Source organism: Ranitomeya imitator, chromosome 2 (assembly GCF_032444005.1).
Source record: "Ranitomeya imitator isolate aRanImi1 chromosome 2, aRanImi1.pri, whole genome shotgun sequence".
Lineage (NCBI taxonomy): Eukaryota > Metazoa > Chordata > Amphibia > Anura > Dendrobatidae > Ranitomeya > Ranitomeya imitator.
This window is the reverse complement of record NC_091283.1, coordinates 23,462,468-23,485,668: the sequence shown is the minus strand read 5'-3', so window position 1 is coordinate 23,485,668 and position 23,201 is coordinate 23,462,468. Positions and strand designations below refer to the sequence as shown.

The following is a 23,201-nucleotide window of genomic DNA, read 5'->3' as shown; positions in this document are numbered from 1 at the left end:
CCCACAGAACCCCCCCCCCCCCGTATACCGGGAACACCCCACAGAGCCCCCCGTATACCGGGAACACCCCACAGAACACCCCCCCTCCCCCCCCCCCCCCCGTATACCGGGAACACCCCACAGAACCCCCCGTATACCGGGAACACCCCACAAGACCTGCCGTATACTGAGAACACCACAAAACCTGCCTTATACCGGAAACACCCCACAAGACCTGCCGTATACCGGAAACACCCCACAAGACCTGCTGTATACCGGGAACACCCCACAAGACCGCCGTATACCGGGAACACCCCACAAGACCTGCCGTATACAGAGAAAACCCCACAAGACCTGCCGTATACCGGGAACACCCCACAAGACCTGCTGTATACCGGGGACACCCCACAAGACCTGCCGTATACCGGGGACACCCCACAAGACCTGCCGTATACCAGGAACACCCCACAAGACCTGCCGTATACCGGGAACACCCCACAAGACCTGCCGTATACCAGAAACACCCAAGACCTGCCGTATACCAGGAACACCCCCACAAGACCTGCCGTATACTGGGAACACCCCACAAGACCTGCCCTATACCGGGAACACTACACAAGACCTGCCGTATACCAGAAACACCCAAGACCTGCCGTATACCGGGAACATCCCACAAGACCTGCCGTATACCGGGAACATCCCACAAGACCTGCCGTATACCGGGAACACCCCACAAGACCTGCCGTATACCAGAAACACCCAAGACCTGCCGTATACCAGGAACACCCCCACAAGACCTGCCGTATACTGGGAACACCCCACAAGACCTGCCCTATACCGGGAACACTACACAAGACCTGCCGTATACCAGAAACACCCAAGACCTGCCGTATACCGGGAACATCCCACAAGACCTGCCGTATACCGGGAACACCCCACAAGACCTGCCGTATACCGGGAACATCCCACAAGACCTGCCGTATACCGGGAACACCCCACAAGACCTGCCGTATACCAGAAACACCCAAGACCTGCCGTATACCAGGAACACCCCCACAAGACCTGCCGTATACTGGGAACACCCCACAAGACCTGCCCTATACCGGGAACACTACACAAGACCTGCCGTATACCAGAAACACCCAAGACCTGCCGTATACCGGGAACACCCCACAAGACCTGCCGTATACCAGAAACACCCAAGACCTGCCATATACCGGGAACACCCTACAAGACCTCCATAAACGGGAAAAATCCACAGATGCTGCATATACCGGAGTCACTCCACTGACCCGTGGTATACAGGGAACACCCCACAATACCCGCCGTACATCGGGGACACCCCACAGACCCCCGTATACTGTAGACACCCCACTGACCCGCTGTATAGCAGAGACACCTCACAGATGCTGCAGGTATATACCGGAATCACTCCACTGACCCACCATATACCGGGAACACCCTACAAGACCCTCCGTATAACCGGGTGCTGCTGGTCTCTGTATATTGTATTGGTAAACAGTTTAGGCTCAACCGTATTGTATCCTTCTGAGAAAGACATTCGCCATCCACAATATGGCCGACGCCAGCTGCTTCTGCCACTCGTAGCATGGCCGCTAGACAGCCACAAGATGACGCTACAGTCACGCGTTCCTCTGGCCGCCGCCATTCTCAAGGTGGCCGCCGGATGTCGCACTTTGTCGCTCTCATAGTGACGCAGTGTCAGTGACCGGCAGCGGGAAGATGGCTGAGGGAGAGCGGGCGGCGGAGACTGGAGGAGGAGAGGCCGGCAGCGGAGACGGGAGGACGGCGGAGGAGCTGAAGGAGAAGGCCAACGAGTACTTCAGGGGTAACTGCCCGGAATGCGCGTACTACAACTCCCAGCATCCTGTCACCTTATATGTAGTGCACTACAACTCCCAGCATCCTGTCACTTTATATGTAGCGTACTACAACTCCCAGCATCCTGTCACCTTCTATATAGTGCACTACAACTCCCAGCATCCTGTCACTTTATATGTAGCGTACTACAACTCCCAGCATCCTGTCACCTTATATGTAGTGCACTACAACTCCCAGCATCCTGTCACCTTATATGTAGCGTACTACAACTCCCAGCATCCTGTCACCTTATATGTAGTGTACTACAACTCCCAGCATCCTGTCACCTTCTATGTAGTGTACTACAACTCCCAGCATCCTGTCACCTTCTATGTAGTGCACTACAACTCCCAGCATCTTGTCACTTTATATGTAGCGTACTACAACTCCCAGCATCCTGTCACCTTATATGTAGTGCACTACAACTCCCAGCATCCTGTCACCTTATATGTAGCGTACTACAACTCCCAGCATCCTGTCACCTTATATGTAGTGTACTACAACTCCCAGAATCCTGTCACCTTATATGTAGTGCACTACAACTCCCAGAATCCTGTCACCTTATATGTAGCGTACTACAACTCCCAGCATCCTGTCACCTTATATGTAGCGTACTACAACTCCCAGCATCCTGTCACCTTATATGTAGCGTACTACAACTCCCAGCATCCTGTCACCTTATATGTGGTGCACTACAACTCCCAGAATCCTGTCACCTTATATGTAGTGCACTACAACTCCCAGCATCCTGTCACCTTATATGTAGCGTACTACAACTCCCAGCATCCTGTCACCTTATATCTAGTGTACTACAACTCCCAGAATCCTGTCACCTTATATGTAGTGTACTACAACTCCCAGCATCCTGTCACCTTATATCTAGTGTACTACAACTCCCAGCATCCTGTCACCTTATATCTAGCGTACTACAACTCCCAGCATCCTGTCACCTTATATGTAGCGTACTACAACTCCCAGCATCCTGTCACCTTATATCTAGTGTACTACAACTCCCAGCATCGTGTCACCTTATATGTAGCGTACTACAACTCCCAGCATCCTGTCACCTTATATGTAGCGTACTACAACTCCCAGCATCCTGTCACCTTATATCTAGTGTACTACAACTCCCAGCATCGTGTCACCTTATATGTAGCGTACTACAACTCCCAGCATCGTGTCACCTTATATGTAGCGTACTACAACTCCCAGCATCCTGTCACCTTATATGTAGCGTACTACAACTCCCAGCATCCTGTCACCTTATATGTAGCGTACTACAACTCCCAGCATCCTGTCACCTTATATGTAGCGTACTACAACTCCCAGAATCCTGTCACCTTATATGTAGCGTACTACAACTCCCAGCATCCTGTCACCTTATATGTGGTGCACTACAACTCCCAGAATCCTGTCACCTTATATGTAGTGTACTACAACTCCCAGAATCCTGTCACCTTATATGTAGTGTACTACAACTCCCAGCATCGTGTCACCTTATATGTAGCGTACTACAACTCCCAGCATCCTGTCACCTTATATGTAGCGTACTACAACTCCCAGCATCCTGTCACCTTATATGTAGCGTACTACAACTTCCAGCATCGTGTCACCTTATATGTAGCGTACTACAACTCCCAGAATCCTGTCACCTTATATGTAGCGTACTACAACTCCCAGCATCCTGTCACCTTATATGTAGTGCACTACAACTCCCAGCATCCTGTCACCTTATATGTAGCGTACTACAACTCCCAGCATCCTGTCACCTTATATGTAGTGTACTACAACTCCCAGAATCCTGTCACCTTATATGTAGCGTACTACAACTCCCAGCATCCTGTCACCTTATATGTAGTGTACTACAACTCCCAGAATCCTGTCACCTTATATGTAGTGCACTACAACTCCCAGAATCCTGTCACCTTATATGTAGCGTACTACAACTCCCAGAATCCTGTCACCTTATATGTAGCGTACTACAACTCCCAGCATCCTGTCACCTTATATGTAGCGTACTACAACTCCCAGCATCCTGTCACCTTATATGTAGTGCACTACAACTCCCAGAATCCTGTCACCTTATATGTAGTGTACTACAACTCCCAGAATCCTGTCACCTTATATCTAGCGTACTACAACTCCCAGCATCCTGTCACCTTATATGTAGCGTACTACAACTCCCAGCATCCTGTCACCTTATATGTGGTGCACTACAACTCCCAGAATCCTGTCACCTTATATGTGGTGCACTACAACTCCCAGCATCCTGTCACCTTATATGTAGCGTACTACAACTCCCAGCATCCTGTCACCTTATATCTAGTGTACTACAACTCCCAGAATCCTGTCACCTTATATGTAGTGTACTACAACTCCCAGCATCCTGTCACCTTATATCTAGTGTACTACAACTCCCAGCATCCTGTCACCTTATATCTAGCGTACTACAACTCCCAGCATCCTGTCACCTTATATGTAGCGTACTACAACTCCCAGCATCCTGTCACCTTATATCTAGTGTACTACAACTCCCAGCATCGTGTCACCTTATATGTAGCGTACTACAACTCCCAGCATCCTGTCACCTTATATGTAGCGTACTACAACTCCCAGCATCCTGTCACCTTATATCTAGTGTACTACAACTCCCAGCATCGTGTCACCTTATATGTAGCGTACTACAACTCCCAGCATCCTGTCACCTTATATGTAGCGTACTACAACTCCCAGCATCCTGTCACCTTATATGTAGTGTACTACAACTCCCAGCATCCTGTCACCTTCTATGTAGTGTACTACAACTCCCAGCATCCTGTCACCTTCTATGTAGTGCACTACAACTCCCAGCATCTTGTCACTTTATATGTAGCGTACTACAACTCCCAGCATCCTGTCACCTTATATGTAGTGCACTACAACTCCCAGCATCCTGTCACCTTATATGTAGCGTACTACAACTCCCAGCATCCTGTCACCTTATATGTAGTGTACTACAACTCCCAGAATCCTGTCACCTTATATGTAGTGCACTACAACTCCCAGAATCCTGTCACCTTATATGTAGTGTACTACAACTCCCAGAATCCTGTCACCTTATATGTAGCGTACTACAACTCCCAGCATCCTGTCACCTTATATGTAGCGTACTACAACTCCCAGCATCCTGTCACCTTATATGTAGCGTACTACAACTCCCAGCATCCTGTCACCTTATATGTGGTGCACTACAACTCCCAGAATCCTGTCACCTTATATGTAGTGCACTACAACTCCCAGCATCCTGTCACCTTATATGTAGCGTACTACAACTCCCAGCATCCTGTCACCTTATATCTAGTGTACTACAACTCCCAGAATCCTGTCACCTTATATGTAGTGTACTACAACTCCCAGCATCCTGTCACCTTATATCTAGTGTACTACAACTCCCAGCATCCTGTCACCTTATATCTAGCGTACTACAACTCCCAGCATCCTGTCACCTTATATGTAGCGTACTACAACTCCCAGCATCCTGTCACCTTATATCTAGTGTACTACAACTCCCAGCATCGTGTCACCTTATATGTAGCGTACTACAACTCCCAGCATCCTGTCACCTTATATGTAGCGTACTACAACTCCCAGCATCCTGTCACCTTATATCTAGTGTACTACAACTCCCAGCATCGTGTCACCTTATATGTAGCGTACTACAACTCCCAGCATCGTGTCACCTTATATGTAGCGTACTACAACTCCCAGCATCCTGTCACCTTATATGTAGCGTACTACAACTCCCAGCATCCTGTCACCTTATATGTAGCGTACTACAACTCCCAGCATCCTGTCACCTTATATGTAGCGTACTACAACTCCCAGAATCCTGTCACCTTATATGTAGCGTACTACAACTCCCAGCATCCTGTCACCTTATATGTGGTGCACTACAACTCCCAGAATCCTGTCACCTTATATGTAGTGTACTACAACTCCCAGAATCCTGTCACCTTATATGTAGTGTACTACAACTCCCAGAATCCTGTCACCTTATATGTAGTGTACTACAACTCCCAGCATCGTGTCACCTTATCTGTAGCGTACTACAACTCCCAGCATCCTGTCACCTTATATGTAGCGTACTACAACTCCCAGCATCCTGTCACCTTATATGTAGCGTACTACAACTTCCAGCATCGTGTCACCTTATATGTAGCGTACTACAACTCCCAGAATCCTGTCACCTTATATGTAGCGTACTACAACTCCCAGCATCCTGTCACCTTATATGTAGTGCACTACAACTCCCAGCATCCTGTCACCTTATATGTAGCGTACTACAACTCCCAGCATCCTGTCACCTTATATGTAGCGTACTACAACTCCCAGAATCCTGTCACCTTATATGTAGCGTACTACAACTCCCAGCATCCTGTCACCTTATATGTGGTGCACTACAACTCCCAGAATCCTGTCACCTTATATGTAGTGTACTACAACTCCCAGCATCGTGTCACCTTATATGTAGCGTACTACAACTCCCAGCATCCTGTCACCTTATATGTAGCGTACTACAACTCCCAGCATCCTGTCACCTTATATGTAGCGTACTACAACTTCCAGCATCGTGTCACCTTATATGTAGCGTACTACAACTCCCAGAATCCTGTCACCTTATATGTAGCGTACTACAACTCCCTAGCATCCTGTCACCTTATATGTAGCGTACTACAACTTCCAGCATCCTGTCACCTTATATGTAGCGTACTACAACTCCCAGCATCCTGTCACCTTATATGTAGCGTACTACAACTCCCAGCATCCTGTCACCTTATATGTAGCGTACTACAACTCCCAGCATCCTGTCACCTTCTATGTAGTGCACTACAACTCCCAGCATCGTCACTTTATATGTAGCGTACTACAACTCCCAGCATCCTGTCACCTTATATGTAGTGCACTACAACTCCCAGCATCCTGTCACCTTATATGTAGCGTACTACAACTCCCAGCATCCTGTCACCTTATATGTAGTGTACTACAACTCCCAGAATCCTGTCACCTTATATGTAGCGTACTACAACTCCCAGCATCCTGTCACCTTATATGTAGCGTACTACAACTCCCAGCATCCTGTCACCTTATATGTAGTGTACTACAACTCCCAGAATCCTGTCACCTTATATGTAGCGTACTACAACTCCCAGCATCGTGTCACCTTATATGTGGTGCACTACAACTCCCAGAATCCTGTCACCTTATATGTAGTGTACTACAACTCCCAGAATCCTGTCACCTTATATGTAGCGTACTACAACTCCCAGCATCCTGTCACCTTATATGTAGCGTACTACAACTCCCAGCATCCTGTCACCTTATATGTAGCGTACTACAACTCCCAGCATCCTGTCACCTTATATCTAGTGTACTACAACTCCCAGCATCGTGTCACCTTATATGTAGTGTACTACAACTCCCAGAATCCTGTCACCTTATATGTAGTGTACTACAACTCCCAGCATCCTGTCACCTTATATCTAGTGTACTACAACTCCCAGCATCCTGTCACCTTATATCTAGTGTACTACAACTCCCAGAATCCTGTCACCTTATATGTAGCGTACTACAACTCCCAGCATCCTGTCACCTTATATGTAGCGTACTACAACTCCCAGCATCCTGTCACCTTATATCTAGTGTACTACAACTCCCAGCATCGTGTCACCTTATATGTAGCGTACTACAACTCCCAGCATCCTGTCACCTTATATGTAGCGTACTACAACTCCCAGCATCCTGTCACCTTATATGTAGCGTACTACAACTCCCAGCATCCTGTCACCTTATATGTAGCGTACTACAACTCCCAGCATCCTGTCACCTTATATGTAGCGTACTACAACTCCCAGCATCCTGTCACCTTATATGTAGCGTACTACAACTCCCAGCATCCTGTCACCTTATATGTAGCGTACTACAACTCCCAGCATCCTGTCACCTTATATGTAGCGTACTACAACTCCCAGCATCCTGTCACCTTATATGTAGCGTACTACAACTCCCAGCATCCTGTCACCTTATATGTAGCGTACTACAACTCCCAGCATCCTGTCACCTTATATCTAGTGTACTACAACTCCCAGCATCCTGTCACCTTATATCTAGTGTACTACAACTCCCAGCATCCTGTCACCTTATATGTAGTGTACTACAACTCTCAGCATCCTGTCACCTTGTATCTACTGTACTACAACTCCCAGCATCTTGTCACCTTATATCTAGTGTACTACAACTCTCAGTATCGTGAGAAAAAGATTCCGCTGAACCATGGTAACTACAATATCGTGACCGGTCCTATGCGACCAGTAAAGATATAATTGAACTCTCCCGATATCTTAAGTCCAAACTGTATAATACAAATTCATTTTATTAATTAAAAAAACCATAAAGAATTTTTTTTAACACACAATATTTACTGAGAAAGTCAAAATCTCTCTCGCTCTCTATGTTTTTTTTTTAAACGCCAGATTATGCTTGAAGGCAAAAAACTGATGTGTGAAAGTAGCCTTACCCATAATGCCTGTGTGAAGTGAAGTCCTGGTGCAGCCCCGACGCGCGTTTGGCGTGGGCTTCTTTTTTTGGGGGGGGCTGTGAAATAAGATACTGGTGATTTTTATCCAGGTCTAGCATATGCAAAAAATGTTGTCAAGATAATCAATGCAAATGCATGAGAATATACAGGATTTATTTGTGTCAACAGCTCTCATGTGCAATGAGCATCGGTATGCAAAATATACATTGACAAGATAATCAATGTACAATTTTAATACATTAGGATATTAATGTTTGCATCATTCCAAAAGTAGGCATCATATCAGGACAATCAAATATCAGGGGGTGATAGAATGGCAGCCGCACTATAGTGCACGGACACGCCATACAGTGAGCAGTGCTAGAAAGTGCGGTAGACGGCAACACAAGTCCCAACAACCACGCTGAAGAATAAACAAAAGGAATAACAATGTAAACATCAAAACTTGCCACAGTCTGGAGCCCACAGATGCCGCTCGCGTACTGAGAGATGCTACTTAGCAAGCGCCGCCGCTGCCATTTTCTTGTAGTGTTTTTTTTTGGCTGCAGTAGTAAGGAGCCGGCGGTGGCGCTGTGCAGTAGCATCTCTCGGAACGCGATACACGCCAATGCGCAGGCACACCCGAGATATTGATGATGATTTTTTTTTTCTTTGAAACACAGGAAGATAATAGGCGCTAACCTAGAACCTAGAAGTTCATTCTATGTCCTCCGTAGTACACGCCTGCGCAAGGCATTCTATGTCCTCTGTAGTACACGCCTGCGCAAGGCATTTTATGTCCTCCGTAGTACACGCCTGCGCAAGGCATTCTATGTCCTCTAGTACACGCCTGCGCAAGGCATTTTATGTCCTCCGTAGTACACGCCTGCGCAAGGCATTCTATGTCCTCCGTAGTACACGCCTGCGCAAGGCATTCTATGTCCTCTGTAGTACACGCCTGCGCAAGGCATTCTATGTCCTCTGTAGTACACGCCTGCGCAAGGCATTCTATGTCCTCTGTAGTACACGCCTGCGCAAGGCATTCTATGTCCTCTGTAGTACACGCCTGCGCAAGGCATTCTATGTCCTCTGTAGTACACGCCTGCGCAAGGCATTTTATGTCCTCCGTAGTACACGCCTGCGCAAGGCATTCTATGTCCTCTGTAGTACACGCCTGCGCAAGGCATTCTATGTCCTCTGTAGTACACGCCTGCGCAAGGCATTCTATGTCCTCTGTAGTACACGCCTGCGCAAGGCATTCTATGTCCTCTGTAGTACACGCCTGCGCAAGGCATTCTATGTCTTCCGTAGTACACGCCTGCGCAAGGCATTCTATGTCCTCTGTAGTGCATGCCTGCGCAAGGCATTTTATGTCCTCCGTAGTACACGCCTGCGCAAGGCATTCTATGTCCTCCGTAGTACACGCCTGCGCAAGGCATTCTATGTCCTCCGTAGTACACGCCTGCGCAAGGCATTGCCTTGCGCAGGCGTGTACTACGGAGGACATAGAATGAACTTCAATCCAATATTGCGGCCAGCATGCAGCCAGCGGGTAAGGAAAGGGTGAATCGAACACCCGAAAACTCCGCCCATATGACCGAAAACTGGTCCCGCCAAATTCAGGTGACGGGTTGCCTTTAAGGCTGCTTTCACACATTAGTTTTTTTGCCATCAGTCGCAATCCGTTGAATTTAAAAAAAAAAAACAGATCCGTCGCAGATTGTGAAAAAAAGATGCGACGGATCTGTTTTTTCACCGGATCCGACTAGCTGATCCGGCTAATTGTATCCTAAAAAAATCGGAGCATGCTCAGTTTAAAGAAATGGAATCCGTCACTGTCCGTTTTTTTTAAAGGGCACAAAAAAACTTTACATTATCCGTTGTCTCCGGCCGCCGGACTGATACTTTTCGACGGATCCGGTGAACGGATGAAACGTGAGACCATCCGTCGCCAATACAAGTCTATGAGGGAAAAAACGGATCTGGCGGCAACTTTTGCCGGATCCGGTTGTTCAAAATTCGCCGGATTGTGACTGATGGCGAAAAACTGATGTGTGAAAGGGGCCTAACTAAAAATTAAAAATAAGGATTAAACAACAACCACAAGACAGATTTCATCACCAGGTATCAGTGTAATCAGTATAACGGCACCAACCTGACAGTGTCTGTAGGTTACTATGCACAATCCTGCTGACAGGTTCCCTTTAAGTGCCGTCTACTACAACCCCCAGCATCCAGTCTCCTTACATTGTGAACCCCCAGTTGTTCCCCAAAAGCTCAGCTGTGCCTGGTGTAGGGCGACTGTAACGGAGTGGGTGGAGCTTACAGGTGGGTGTGGTCCATGGGCGGAGCTTAACCATCAGTGGGTGTGGTCTGGACATAGCTTTCTGTGATTGGTGCCTCTTTCTCCCGCAGTGAAGGACTATGACCGCGCCGTACAATATTACACTGAAGCCATCGCTCTCAGCCCAAACAGCGCCATTTACTATGGGAACCGCAGCCTGGCGTACCTCCGCACTGAATGTTACGGCTACGCCCTGGCCGACGCCTCGCGCGCCATCCAACTCGATGCCAAATACATCAAAGGCTACTACAGGCGAGCGGCCAGCAACATGGCGCTGGGGAAGCTGAAGGCTGCACTGAAGGACTATGAGACGGTCAGAACTGGCGGCGTTACTGTATCCCATCCATGCCAAGACCCCGCCCCCTGCCTGTTGTCTCCTCTAGACCCCGCCCCCTGCCTGTTGTCTCCTCTAGACCCCGCCCCCTGCCTGTTGTCTCCTCTAGACCCCGCCCCCTGCCTGTTGTCTCCTCTAGACCCCGCCCCCTGCCTGTTGTCTCCTCTAGACCTCGCCCCCTGCCTGGTGTCTCTTCTAGACCCCGCCCCCTGCCTGTTGTCGCCTTTAGACCCCGCCCCCTGCCTGTTGTCTCCTCTAGACCCCACCCCCTGCCGTTGTCTCCTCCAGACCCCGCCCCCTGCCTGTTGTCTCCTCCAGACCCCGCCCCCTGCCTGTTGTCTCCTCCAGACCCCGCCCCCTGCCTGTTGTCGCCTCTAGACACCGCCCCCTACCTGTTGTCTCCTCTAGAACCCGCCCCCTGCCGTTGTCTCCTCTAGACCCCGCCCCCTGCCTGTGAGCCTCTAGACCCCACCCCCAGCCCGTTCTCTTCTAGACCCCACCCCCAGCCTGTTGTCTCTTCTAGACCCCGCCCCCAGCCTGTTGTCTCCTCTAGACCCCGCCCCCTGCCTGTTGTCTCCTCTAGACCCTGCCCCCTGCCTGTTGTTGCCTCTAGACCCCACCCCTGCCTGTCTCCTCTAGACCCCGCCCCCTGCCTGTTGTCTCCTCTAGACCCCGCCCCCTGCCTGTTGTCTCTTCTAGTCCCCGCCGCCTGCCTGTTGTCTCTTCTAGTCCCCGCCGCCTGCCTGTTGTCTCTTCTAGTCCCCGCCGCCTGCCTGTTGTCTCTTCTAGTCCCCGCCGCCTGCCTGTTGTCTCTTCTAGTCCATGCCGCCTGCCTGTTGTCTCTTCTAGACACCGCCCCCTGCCTGTTGTCTCTTCTAGTCCCCGCCGCCTGCCTGTTGTCTCTTCTAGTCCCCGCCGCCTGCCTGTTGTCTCTTCTAGTCCCCGCCGCCTGCCTGTTGTCTCCTCTAGACCCCGCCCCCTGCCTGTTGTCTCCTCTAGACCCCGCCCCCTGCCTGTTGTCGCCTCTAGACACCGCCCCCTACCTGTTGTCTCCTCTAGAACCCGCCCCCTGCCGTTGTCTCCTCTAGAACCCGCCCCCTGCCGTTGTCTCCTCTAGACCCCGCCCCCTGCCTGTGAGCCTCTAGACCCCACCCCCAGCCCGTTGTCTCTTCTAGACCCCACCCCCAGCCTGTTGTCTCTTCTAGACCCCGCCCCCAGCCTGTTGTCTCCTCTAGACCCCGCCCCCTGCCTGTTGTCTCCTCTAGACCCTGCCCCCTGCCTGTTGTTGCCTCTAGACCCCACCCCTGCCTGTCTCCTCTAGACCCCGCCCCCTGCCTGTTGTCTCCTCTAGACCCCGCCCCCTGCCTGTTGTCTCTTCTAGTCCCCGCCGCCTGCCTGTTGTCTCTTCTAGTCCCCGCCGCCTGCCTGTTGTCTCTTCTAGTCCCCGCCGCCTGCCTGTTGTCTCTTCTAGTCCCCGCCGCCTGCCTGTTGTCTCTTCTAGTCCCCGCCGCCTGCCTGTTGTCTCTTCTAGACACCGCCCCCTGCCTGTTGTCTCTTCTAGTCCCCGCCGCCTGCCTGTTGTCTCTTCTAGTCCCCGCCGCCTGCCTGTTGTCTCCTCTAGACCCCGCCCCCTGCCTGTTGTCTCCTCTAGACCCCGCCCCCTGCCTGTTGTCTCCTCTAGACCCCGCCCCCTGCCTGTTGTCGCCTCTAGACACCGCCCCCTGCCTGTTGTCGCCTCTAGACCCCACCCCTGCCTGTCTCCTCTAGACCCCGCCCCCTGCCTGTGAGCCTCTAGTCCCCGCCCCCTGCCTGTTGTCTCTTCTAGTCCCCGCCGCCTGCCTGTTGTCTCTTCTAGTCCCCGCCGCCTGCCTGTTGTCTTTTCTAGTCCCCGCCGCCTGCCTGTTGTCTCTTCTAGTCCCCGCCGCCTGCCTGTTGTCTCTTCTAGTCCCCGCCGCCTGCCTGTTGTCTCTTCTAGTCCCCGCCGCCTGCCTGTTGTCTCTTCTAGTCCCCGCCGCCTGCCTGTTGTCTCTTCTAGTCCCCGCCGCCTGCCTGTTGTCTCTTCTAGTCCCCGCCGCCTGCCTGTTGTCTCTTCTAGTCCCCGCCGCCTGCCTGTTGTCTCTTCTAGTCCCCGCCGCCTGCCTGTTGTCTCTTCTAGTCCCCGCCGCCTGCCTGTTGTCTCTTCTAGTCCCCGCCGCCTGCCTGTTGTCTCTTCTAGTCCCCGCCGCCTGCCTGTTGTCTCTTCTAGTCCCCGCCGCCTGCCTGTTGTCTCTTCTAGTCACCGCCCCCTGCCTGTTGTCTCTTCTAGACATCGCCCCCTGCCTGTTGTCTCTTCTAGTCCCCGCCGCCTGCCTGTTGTCTCTTCTAGTCCCCGCCGCCTGCCTGTTGTCTCTTCTAGTCCCCGCCCCCTGCCTGTTGTCTCTTCTAGTCCCCGCCCCCTGCCTGTTGTCTCTTCTAGTCCCCGCCCCCTGCCTGTTGTCTCTTCTAGTCCCCGCCGCCTGCCTGTCGTCTACATCTCTGCCATTTTACCCAGAACACCGCTCTTGCCCCGCCTCCAGCACTGCAGTCTCCTCCCCTTTGTCTCATTGCTTCTGGTCTCCCGTAGGTGGTGAAGGTTCGTCCTCATGATAAAGACGCTCAGATGAAGTTCCAGGAGTGCAGTAAACTGGTGCGACAGAAAGCGTTTGAGCGCGCGATCGCCTGCGACCAACACAACCGCTCCGTGGTGGATTCTCTGGACATCGAAGGAATGAGTGAGTGTGATGAGTGCGGGAGACGTACACTCAGCAGGGGCCGCTCTACCGAGGTGGAGCAGTGGGTACGTGTGCTATAGAAGCTGGGCTTAGGATGTGGGGCAGTGGGCACATGTGCATAGAATCTACACGCAGGACGTGGAGCGGTGGGTACATGAGCACATAGAGGCTCGGCTCAGGACGTGGAGCAGTGGGTACATGAGCACATAGTAGAATGTAAGTCTGCAAGGACAGGGTCCTCTCCCCTCTGTACCAGTCTGTCATCGTAAATTTGTGTACTGTAAACGATATCTATAACTCTGTATGTAACCCCTTCTCATGTACAGCACCATGGAATTAATGGTGCTATATAAATAATAATAATAGTAGAGGCTGTGCTCAGGACGTGGAGCAGTGGTTACATCTGCGCGTAGTAGAGGCTGCTCTCAGGACGTGGAGCAGTGGGTACAAGTGCGCGTAGTAGAGGCTGTGCTCAGGACGTGGAGCAGTGGGTACATGAGCGATCAGTAGAGGCTGCGCTCAGAATGTGAAGCAGTAGGTACAAGTGCGCGTAGTAAAGGCTGTGCTCAGGACGTGGAGCAGTAGGTACAAGTGCGCGTAGTAGAGGCTGTGCTCAGGACGTGGAGCAGTAGGTACATGTGCGCGTAGTAGAGGCTGTGCTCAGGATGTGGAGCAGTAGGTACATGTGCGCGTAGTAGAGGCTGTGGTCAGGACGTGGAGCAGTGGGTACATGTGCGCGTAGTAGAGGCTGTGCTCAGGACATGGAGCAGTCGGTACATGTGCGCGTAGTAGAGGCTGTGCTCAGGACGTGGTGCAGTGGTTACATCTGCGCGTAGTAAAGGCTGTGCTCAGGACGTGGAGCAGTAGGTACAAGTGCGCGTAGTAGAGGCTGTGCTCAGGACGTGGAGCAGTAGGTACATGTGCGCGTAGTAGAGGCTGTGCTCAGGATGTGGAGCAGTAGGTACATGTGCGCGTAGTAGAGGCTGTGGTCAGGACGTGGAGCAGTGGGTACATGTGCGCGTAGTAGAGGCTGTGCTCAGGACATGGAGCAGTCGGTACATGTGCGCGTAGTAGAGGCTGTGCTCAGGACGTGGTGCAGTGGTTACATCTGCGCGTAGTAAAGGCTGTGCTCAGGACGTGGAGCAGTAGGTACAAGTGCGCGTAGTAGAGGCTGTGCTCAGGACGTGGAGCAGTAGGTACATGTTCGCTTAGTAGAGGCTGTGCTCAGGACGTGGAGCAGTGAGTACATGTGCACATAGTAGAGGCTGCGATCAGGATGTGGAGCAGTGGGTACATTCACCTTACATTTTGCTTTCTCCCTCTCTCCAGCCATCGAGGATGAATACACTGGTCCTCAGTTACAGAATGGAAAGGTCACTGTGGACTTTATGGTGGAATTAATGAAATTTTATAAAGATCAGAAGAAACTTCATAGAAAATGTGTCTATCAGGTAACGGGTGACAGTGGTGATGGGTGGGGAGGTGGTCCTGAGCGCCGCAAGGGGTGGGGGAGGTGATCCTGAGCACCGCAGGGGGTTGGAGAGGTGGTCCTGAGGGCCGCAGGGGGTGGGGGAGGTGGTCCTGAGTTCCACAAGGAGTGGGGGAGGTGGTCCTGAGGGCCGCAGGGGGTGGGAGAGGTGGTTCTGAGCACCACAAGGAGTGGGGGAGGTGGTCCTGAGGGCCGCAGGGGGTGGGGGAGGTGGTCCTGAGCACCACAAGGAGTGGGGGAGGTGGTCCTGAGCGCCGCCGGAGGTGGTCATGACACCACAGGGGGTGGGGGAGGAGGTCCTGAGGGCTGTAGCCGGTGGGGGAGGTGGTCCTGAGCACCACAAGGAGTGGGGGAGGTGATCCTGAGCACCGCAGGGGGTGGGAGAGGTGGTCCTGAGGGCTGCAGGGGGTGGGGTAGGTGGTCCTGAGCACCACAATGAGTGGGGTAGGTGGTCCTGAGCGCCACAGGGGGTGGGGGAGGTGGTCCTGAGGGCTGCAGGGGGTGGGGTAGGTGGTCCTGAGCACCATAAGGAGTGGGGTAGGTGGTCCTGAGCGCCGCAGGGGGTGGGGTAGGTGGTCCTGAGCGCCGCAAGGAGTGGGGGAGGTGATCCTGAGCACCGCAGGAGGTGGGGGAGGTGGTCCTGACACCACAGGGGGTGGGGGAGCTGGTCCTGAGGGCCACAGGGGGTGGGGGAGGTGGTCCTGAGGGCCACAGGGGGTGGGGGAGGTGGTCCTGAGGGCCACAGGGGGTGGGGGAGGTGGTCCTGAGGGCCATAGGGGGTGGGGGAGGTGGTCCTGAGGGCCACAGGGGGTGGGGGAGGTGGTCCTGAGCACCACAAGGAGTGGGGGAGGTGGTCCTGAGCGCCGCAGGAGGTGGGGGAGGTCATCCTGAGCGCCGCAGGAGGTGGGTGAGGTGGTCCTGAGTGCCGCAGGAGGTGGGGAAGGTGGTCCTGAGCGCCGCAGGAGGTGGGTAAGGTGGTCCTGAGCGCCTCAGGAGGTGGGGGGAGGTGGTCCTGAGCGCCGAGGGAAGTGGTCCTGAGTACCGCAGGAGGTGGGGGAGGTGGTCCTGAGCGCTGCAGGGGGTGGGGGAGGTGGTCCTGAGCGCCGCAGGGGGTGGGGGAGGTGATCCTGAGCACCACAAGGAGTGGGGGAGGTGGTCCTAAGCGCCGCAGGGGGTGGTGGTTCTGAGCTCCTCAGTAGGGACCGCTCTCGGTCTCCGGGGGCCGCAGGTCACGTGTCTCCTCTTTGTCCAGATTCTTGTCCAGGTGAAGGAGATCCTGTCGCAGTTGCCCAGTCTGGTGGAGGTGGCTCTGGAGCAGGTGAGTGCGCTCTGACTCTCCTGATGGTGGCGCTCTTCTTGTTGGCCTCGTTGTGATGTTTTTGCGCTCTCTCTACAGTCCCAGCAGGTGACGGTCTGCGGCGACACTCACGGACAGTTCTACGACCTCATGAATATTTTCCATCTCAACGGCCTCCCGTCAGAGAGCAATCCTTACGTATCCTTTACCTGAGGGTGCGGTCACCGGCCCCGGCCTGCAGGGGGCGCCACCTCTTATTCTGTCTTTTTACGTTGCTCCCAAAAAATTGAGGTAAAAACTGTGAGCGCCAAAACTGGGGCAAGGAGCACTGGCTGTAGGGGGCAGTATGGAGCGGGAAGGGCCGCTGACAACCTGTGAGAGCTGTAATGTCAGCAGGGGATTGTCAGCATCTAATCTAAGAACAAAGGGGGACACTCGCCCCATAGACATCTAATTAGTGATCGTGGGTAGATCCCCTGTGACCCTGCACCCCCCATCGGGTCAGCAGTGACAACATCCCCAGGACCCCGTGTGTCACCGCACGCTCTGCTTCCTGAGCTCTCTACAGATATTTAATGGTGACTTTGTGGATCGCGGTTCATTTTCGGTGGAAGTGATTGTTACTCTGTGCGGCTTCAAGCTGCTTTATCCCGAGTATTTCCATCTGCTGCGAGGTGAGTCCACATCATATAGGTACCGGCCCCCAACCAGCAGAATAGTGAGCGCAGCTCTGGAGTATAACAGGATGTAACTCAGGATCAGTAATGTAATGTATGTACACAGTGACTGCACCAGCAGAATAGTGAGTGCAGCTCTGGGGTATAATACAGGATGTAGCTCGGGATCAGTAATGTATGTACACAGTGACTGCACCAGCAGAATAGTGAACGCAGCTCTGGGGTATAATACAGGATGTAACTCAGGATCAGTAATGTAATGTATGTACACAGCGACTGCACCAGCAGAATAGTGAGTGCAGCTCTGGGGTATAATACAGGATGTAACTCAGGATCAGTAATGTAATGTATGTACACAGTGACTGCACCAACAGAATAGTGAGTGCAGCTCTGGGGTATAATACAGGATGTAACTCAGGGTCAGTAATGTAATGTATGTGCACAGTGACTGCACCAGCAGAATAGTGAGTGCAGCTCTGGGGTATAATACAGGATGTAACTCAGGATCAGTAATGTATGTACACAGTGACTGCAGCAGAATAGTGAGTGCAGCTCTGGGGTATAATACAGGAGGTAACTCAGGATCAGTAATGTAATGTATGTACACAGTGACTGCACCAGCAGAATAGTGAGTGCAGCTCTGGGGTATAATGCAGGAGGTAACTCAGGATCAGTAATGTAATGTATGTACACAGTGACTGCACCAGCAGAATAGTGAGTGCAGCTCTGGAGTATAATACAGGATGTAACTCAGGATCAGTAATGTATGTACACAGTGACTGCAGCAGAATAGTGAGTGCAGCTCTGGGGTATAATACAGGATGTAACTCAGGATCAGTAATGTAATGTATGCACACAGTGACTGCACCAGCAGAATAGTGAGCGCAGCTCTGAGGTTTTTAGCCTTAAATGGAACCAGTCAGCTGATACATGCTGCACATGGTCTGGGGAGAATCCATCGGCCGCTCTCTGTAGTATGTCAGCCATGTTTGTTTGTAAAACCCAGTGGCGTTTCAGAGAATACCATACTTTTATTAGCCGTATGGCAGGCTGTTCTTGCAGTCGGTTCCTCGGGAGCGTCTCCCTCTTTTCTGACAGGCGGACGCTGTGCTCTCATGTTTCCGCTGACAGGTTCCCTTCATTATCTGGGTGAATTATCTTCTGTAACTTGCTGTCCTTTCTTCCATCAGGAAACCATGAGACTGACACGATGAATCAGATGTATGGATTTGAGGGAGAAGTGAAAGCCAAATACTCCAACCAGATGTTCCAGCTCTTTAGTGAAGTTTTCCAGTGGCTGCCATTAGCGATGTGCGTCAACCAGCGCGTCCTGGTGAGAACCGGAACATGACGTGGCCCCAGGGCCACAACAGTATTTCTTCTGATTTTACCAGCACCGGTATAGCGCTATGATACTAGTATGTGACCAGTATAGCGCTATGATACCAGTATGTGACCAGTATAGCGCTATGATACCAGTATGTGACCAGTATAGCGCTATGATACCAGTATGTGACCAGTATAGCGCTATGATACCAGTATGTGACCAGTATAGCGCTATGATACTAGTATGCGGCCAGTATAGCGCTATGATACCAGTATGTGACCAGTATAACACTGATATCAGTATGTGTCTGGTGTAGAACTCCTGAGCCTTTTGTAGGGGGCTCTTCTGGGACATTTTTGGTACAGAGTCCCCTCTGTCCCCCGGTCGCCCTCCTGTAGATCTGCATCTTCTCTGCAGCAGAGCCGTGTCTGCAGTCGGGCGCGATGTCTGACTCCTTACAAGGATCTGGGAGAAGGATCCTGGAATTTATGATGGACAGACTGAAACCCGAGCCGGCATGTGGAGAACGCCTCGTCCGTCCTGCAGCCCCCCAGTCCCTGAGCAGCAGGATGTAGGGGCGTCACTGTATATATTGGGGCCACGCTACAGCGCATGGGCTTCAGGCCCTGCTGCTTCGGGGCTTGTACACTACAACTCCCAGCATTCTCTCTGATCCACACCATGTGTCTCCTCAGATCATGCACGGGGGTCTGTTCTCAGAGGACGGGATCACCTTGGATCAGATTCGTAGTATTGAACGCAACCGGCAGCCTCCAGACTCAGGTTGGTCCTATCATGTCACAAGGCCTCCCTACAATATGGCAGCCGAGGTTCCCGTCAGTGACGGCTCGTCTGCTGTAGATTCATCCCTGGTTACAGAAATCTGATGATTGTCTTTATTTTTGCAGGACCAATGTGTGACCTTCTGTGGTCCGATCCCCAGCCGCAGGCAAGCTATGCCCCCCATCTGCACCAAATCTCCTCTTATTACTCTGACCCTCTGCGCCCGACTCCCTCGTTTACCCCACTGCGCCCGACTCCCTCGTTTACCCCTCTGCGCCTGACTCCATTTTTTTTACCCCACTCCTCCCCCACCATTGACTTTCCTGTCCTCCTGCCCATTGTAACCCCCCCCCCCCCCCCCCCCCAGTGTCCTTCTTACCTAATGCTCAGCCCTTGTCTCTCCCCCAGGACGGGCGATCACCCAGTAAGCGGGGTGTGAGCTGCCAGTTTGGCCCAGATGTGACCCGCAGATTCCTGGAGGAGAACGGTCTGGATTATATTATCCGCAGTCACGAGGTGAAGGCTGAAGGCTATGAAGTGACCCACAATGGCCTCTGTGTGACCGTGTTCTCCGCTCCAAACTACTGGTAACAATATGGCGGTGGTTTCCTGCTCATTCTTCTTGTGTTTAGTCTCTCACTGCTTTTGTTTTTTTTTTTCTTCTGCAGTGACCAGATGGGAAATAAAGGGGCGTACATACATCTCAATGGCTTGGACCTGAAGCCCAAGTTCCACCAGTTTGATGCTGTGGTAAGTAGTTTTTGGTAGAGGTTCCAGTGTTTTGCACTTTTTCTCCCCAGTAGTCTCACCAATGTCTTCCTTATCCCTTCCGTCCTCTGACCTCCCACTCCATGGCACTTCTGCACTTCCTCTGGCACCACCGCCTATCCTCTGCCCTCCCCGGCACCGCCGCCTATCCTCTGCCCTTCCCCTGGCACTACCGCCTGTCCTCTGCCCTCCCCCTGGCATCGCAGCCTATCCTCTGCCCTCCCCCGGCATCGCCGCCTATCCTCTGCCCTTCCCCTGGCACTACCGCATGTCCTCTGCCATCCCCCTGGCACCGCAGCCTGTCCTCTGCCCTCCCCAGGCATCGCCGCCTGTCCTCTGCCCTCCCCTGGCACCACCGCCTGTCCTCTGGCCTCCCCAGGCACCACCGCCTATCCTCTGCCCTCCCCTGGCATCGCGCCTATCCTCTGCCCTCCCCGGCACCGCCGCCTGTCCTCTGCCCTTCCTCTGGCACCGCCGCCTGTCCTCTGCCCTCCCTCTGGCACCGCCGCCTGTCCTCTGCCCTCCCCCTGGCACCGCCGTCTGGCCTCCTCGGCACAGTGTTCCCTGCACCCTCCTTCTGATCTGATGCACGGTTGCCCCTGCTGTGTCTCTGATTTTGTGCGTTGATGCGGCCGCTTTGTATTGGGGTCTGCTCACACTTTGTCAGGCGGCCCCGTTATATCCGTTAATCAGAACCTCATAATGTAACAGCCATGATGTGAGTGTGAACAGAGTCTAAGGCTATGTGCACACGTAGGAAAAGAGGTGCAGAATTTTCTGCACAAAATCCGCATCTCCTGGCAGAATCCGCAGCTGCAGATTTGCCACGGTTTTTGTGCGGAATTGATGCAGATTTTCTGCAGTTTTTACCACTGCGGATTTCTATTAATGGAGGGGTGCAGAAACGCTGCAGATCCGCACAAAAGAAGGGACATGCACTTCTTTGAAATCTGCAGCATTTCTGCGTGGATTTTTTTGCACCATGTGCACAGCTTTTTTTTTTTCACATTGATTTACATTGTACTGTAAATCACAGTGCAGATGTGCAGCATTTCTGCGCAGAAAACGCTGCAGATCTGCACTAAATCTGCATCGTGTGCACATAGCCTAAGCCTTGGTCCCCCCCACCCTGCTGACTCTCTCAGTACTTATGCCTCGCGCCTCTCTCAACAGCCGCACCCCAATGTGAAGCCCATGATGTACGCGAACTCGCTGCTCCAGATGGGAATGATGTGAGAGGGATCCGACCTCTGTGTCCGTGTCTCCGAGCAGCAGCCCCCCAGGCCGGAGGGGTTCTCCCAGTATTTGCCCCAGTTCCTTCCAGGGCCTGAGCGGCGAGAAACAAACAAGAGGAATATTTTTATTACTGTACCAGAGAGGACGAGTGAGGGACGTGTGTGTGACCGACGTGTGTGTGTGTGTGTGACCGATGTGTGAGTGTGTGTGTGTGTGTGTGTGACGTGAGAGGGTGCGACATGAGTGTGCGGGGTGGTGTCAGCTACAAGCGCACAATAGTCCTGCCGCCCCCTCCCTCCTGTATGTCCTGCGTCTCCTCCATGCCCTGCTCCCTGCGCTATCTGTAATTACTTTGCTTCTAATAAAGGTTCTGATTACACCACTGCCGGCGTCCCTTCACTGTGTGCGGCCCCCACATGCTGGGACTTGTAGTTTCCTGCACAGCGATGTTGGCGATGTGTGCTGATACCAATGGTGAATGACGGCCGGGAGCCGACCTTCGGTGTGAGACGAGGCAACATAACTGCAGCCTTGTGTGATGGCGATCAGTGGGATGATGGCCGTGGTAGCCGCAGTCTCAGCATTCAGCCACTAGATGGCAGTGCGTTCCTGTTTTCGGCGTTGCCCATTACCTCGATTATCGCCCATTTTCGGCTTTCCCCTGTCGTCTGGGCACCAGTGTTATAATGAACGTGGATACACATCAGCTGGGGCTAATAATCGTGCCCAGACGTCACATCAATGCAAGACCCTGTTCACATTTCACGAGTGGATTCTGAACTGGATCATTTTATTTTCCTTTTTTTTTATTTCTGATCCCACAACGGATCCAAAAACAGAAATATTGACTGGGCGTGTGCAGAGAGGCAGCGGGAGTACGGCACTGGCACATGGTGCCCCTCTTACCTCGCTCTGTGCCCCCGACTCACGCAGACGAGCAAAAGGGGAGCCATGTTCAGGCTCCAGATCTCCCCGTCATCCACTGCTGACCCTGAGGCCGCCATCATGTGATAGACGATCACCTTGGATATCTCGCACATAAATGTGACTTGCAGCTATTTAGCGTATGATTAGTTCCCCAGATTCTCGTCACGTCGCCGCATTCTTACTGTTTTATTCCTGGAGGTGGAAGAATCTTTTTTTTTTTTTTTTTTTTTCTCTAGTCACCTTCCACGACGGCATATGGAGGTTGTCTCTTTGCCCTAATGGGGAACAGGAAACACAGAGAGGTTTAAAAGGACCTCCCACCTGCCAGTGTCTTTCCTGTTCCCCATGGGACAGGGAGAGGTCTCCAGGTGCTGTAGTGGCCGGCGACTGCGGTACCTTTTATGCAGGCTTTGCCTGTCTGAGCCGGGCAGCTGATGGTCACGCTCCGCCTCCTCCTTTGCTGCTCCCGTCGTCCTGCTTGCAGGTGCCTCGGGACCCCCTCCCGGCCTTCCCGCGCCCCCACGAGGGCAAAGCAGGCCTGGGATCCCTCGCCGTGCTCCTCCATGAGCTGCCCGGCGTTCTCCCCCTCCATTCGGTCGGCTCGGCGTTCCGGAAGTGACGTCAGCGGCTCGCGCGCGTCACTTCCGGTTTTTCGTATCATCTGGAAGCCGGTACTTCCGGGTTCGCCGGCCGGCGTGTCGGGCTGATGGCGTCCCCTCAGATGGATCCTGGAGGGGGAGGGGGAACTTTTTGATTGCTGGAGGCAGGTGCGGACGGCGTTCTTAAACCCTGCTGAACCACCACTGAGGTAAGGCTATTTCCCCAGTATGGATGGTTCCTTGTGCCCTGCGTCTGC

The 23,201-nt window shown here is 52.6% G+C and overlaps 1 protein-coding gene across 1 annotated transcript; it reads left to right on the top strand.

Moving 5' to 3' along the window:
• The first annotated feature begins 1,669 nt into the window (after positions 1 to 1,669).
• Positions 1,670 to 21,800, top strand: PPP5C (protein phosphatase 5 catalytic subunit). Its single transcript, XM_069746146.1, has 13 exons — positions 1,670 to 1,828; positions 10,829 to 11,070; positions 13,694 to 13,841; positions 15,171 to 15,292; positions 16,583 to 16,648; positions 16,727 to 16,825; positions 17,196 to 17,301; positions 18,495 to 18,637; positions 19,327 to 19,414; positions 19,540 to 19,580; positions 19,823 to 20,001; positions 20,083 to 20,164; positions 21,356 to 21,800. Exons 1-13 carry the CDS (start codon positions 1,723 to 1,725, stop codon positions 21,416 to 21,418), a joined length of 1,485 nt encoding a protein of 494 aa, XP_069602247.1. The 5' UTR covers positions 1,670 to 1,722; the 3' UTR covers positions 21,419 to 21,800.
• Positions 21,801 to 23,201: the final 1,401 nt, after the last annotated feature.

Bases quoted from the DNA above. Each gene is read 5' to 3' on its own strand.
- PPP5C (XM_069746146.1), top strand. From the start codon at position 1,723: ATGGCTGAGGGAGAGCGGGCGGCGGAGACTGGAGGAGGAGAGGCCGGC. The intron at 11,071-13,693 runs GTCAGAACTGGC...GGTCTCCCGTAG, and splicing joins CACTGAAGGACTATGAGACG to GTGGTGAAGGTTCGTCCTCA. The intron at 20,165-21,355 runs GTAAGTAGTTTT...CTCTCTCAACAG, and splicing joins TCCACCAGTTTGATGCTGTG to CCGCACCCCAATGTGAAGCC.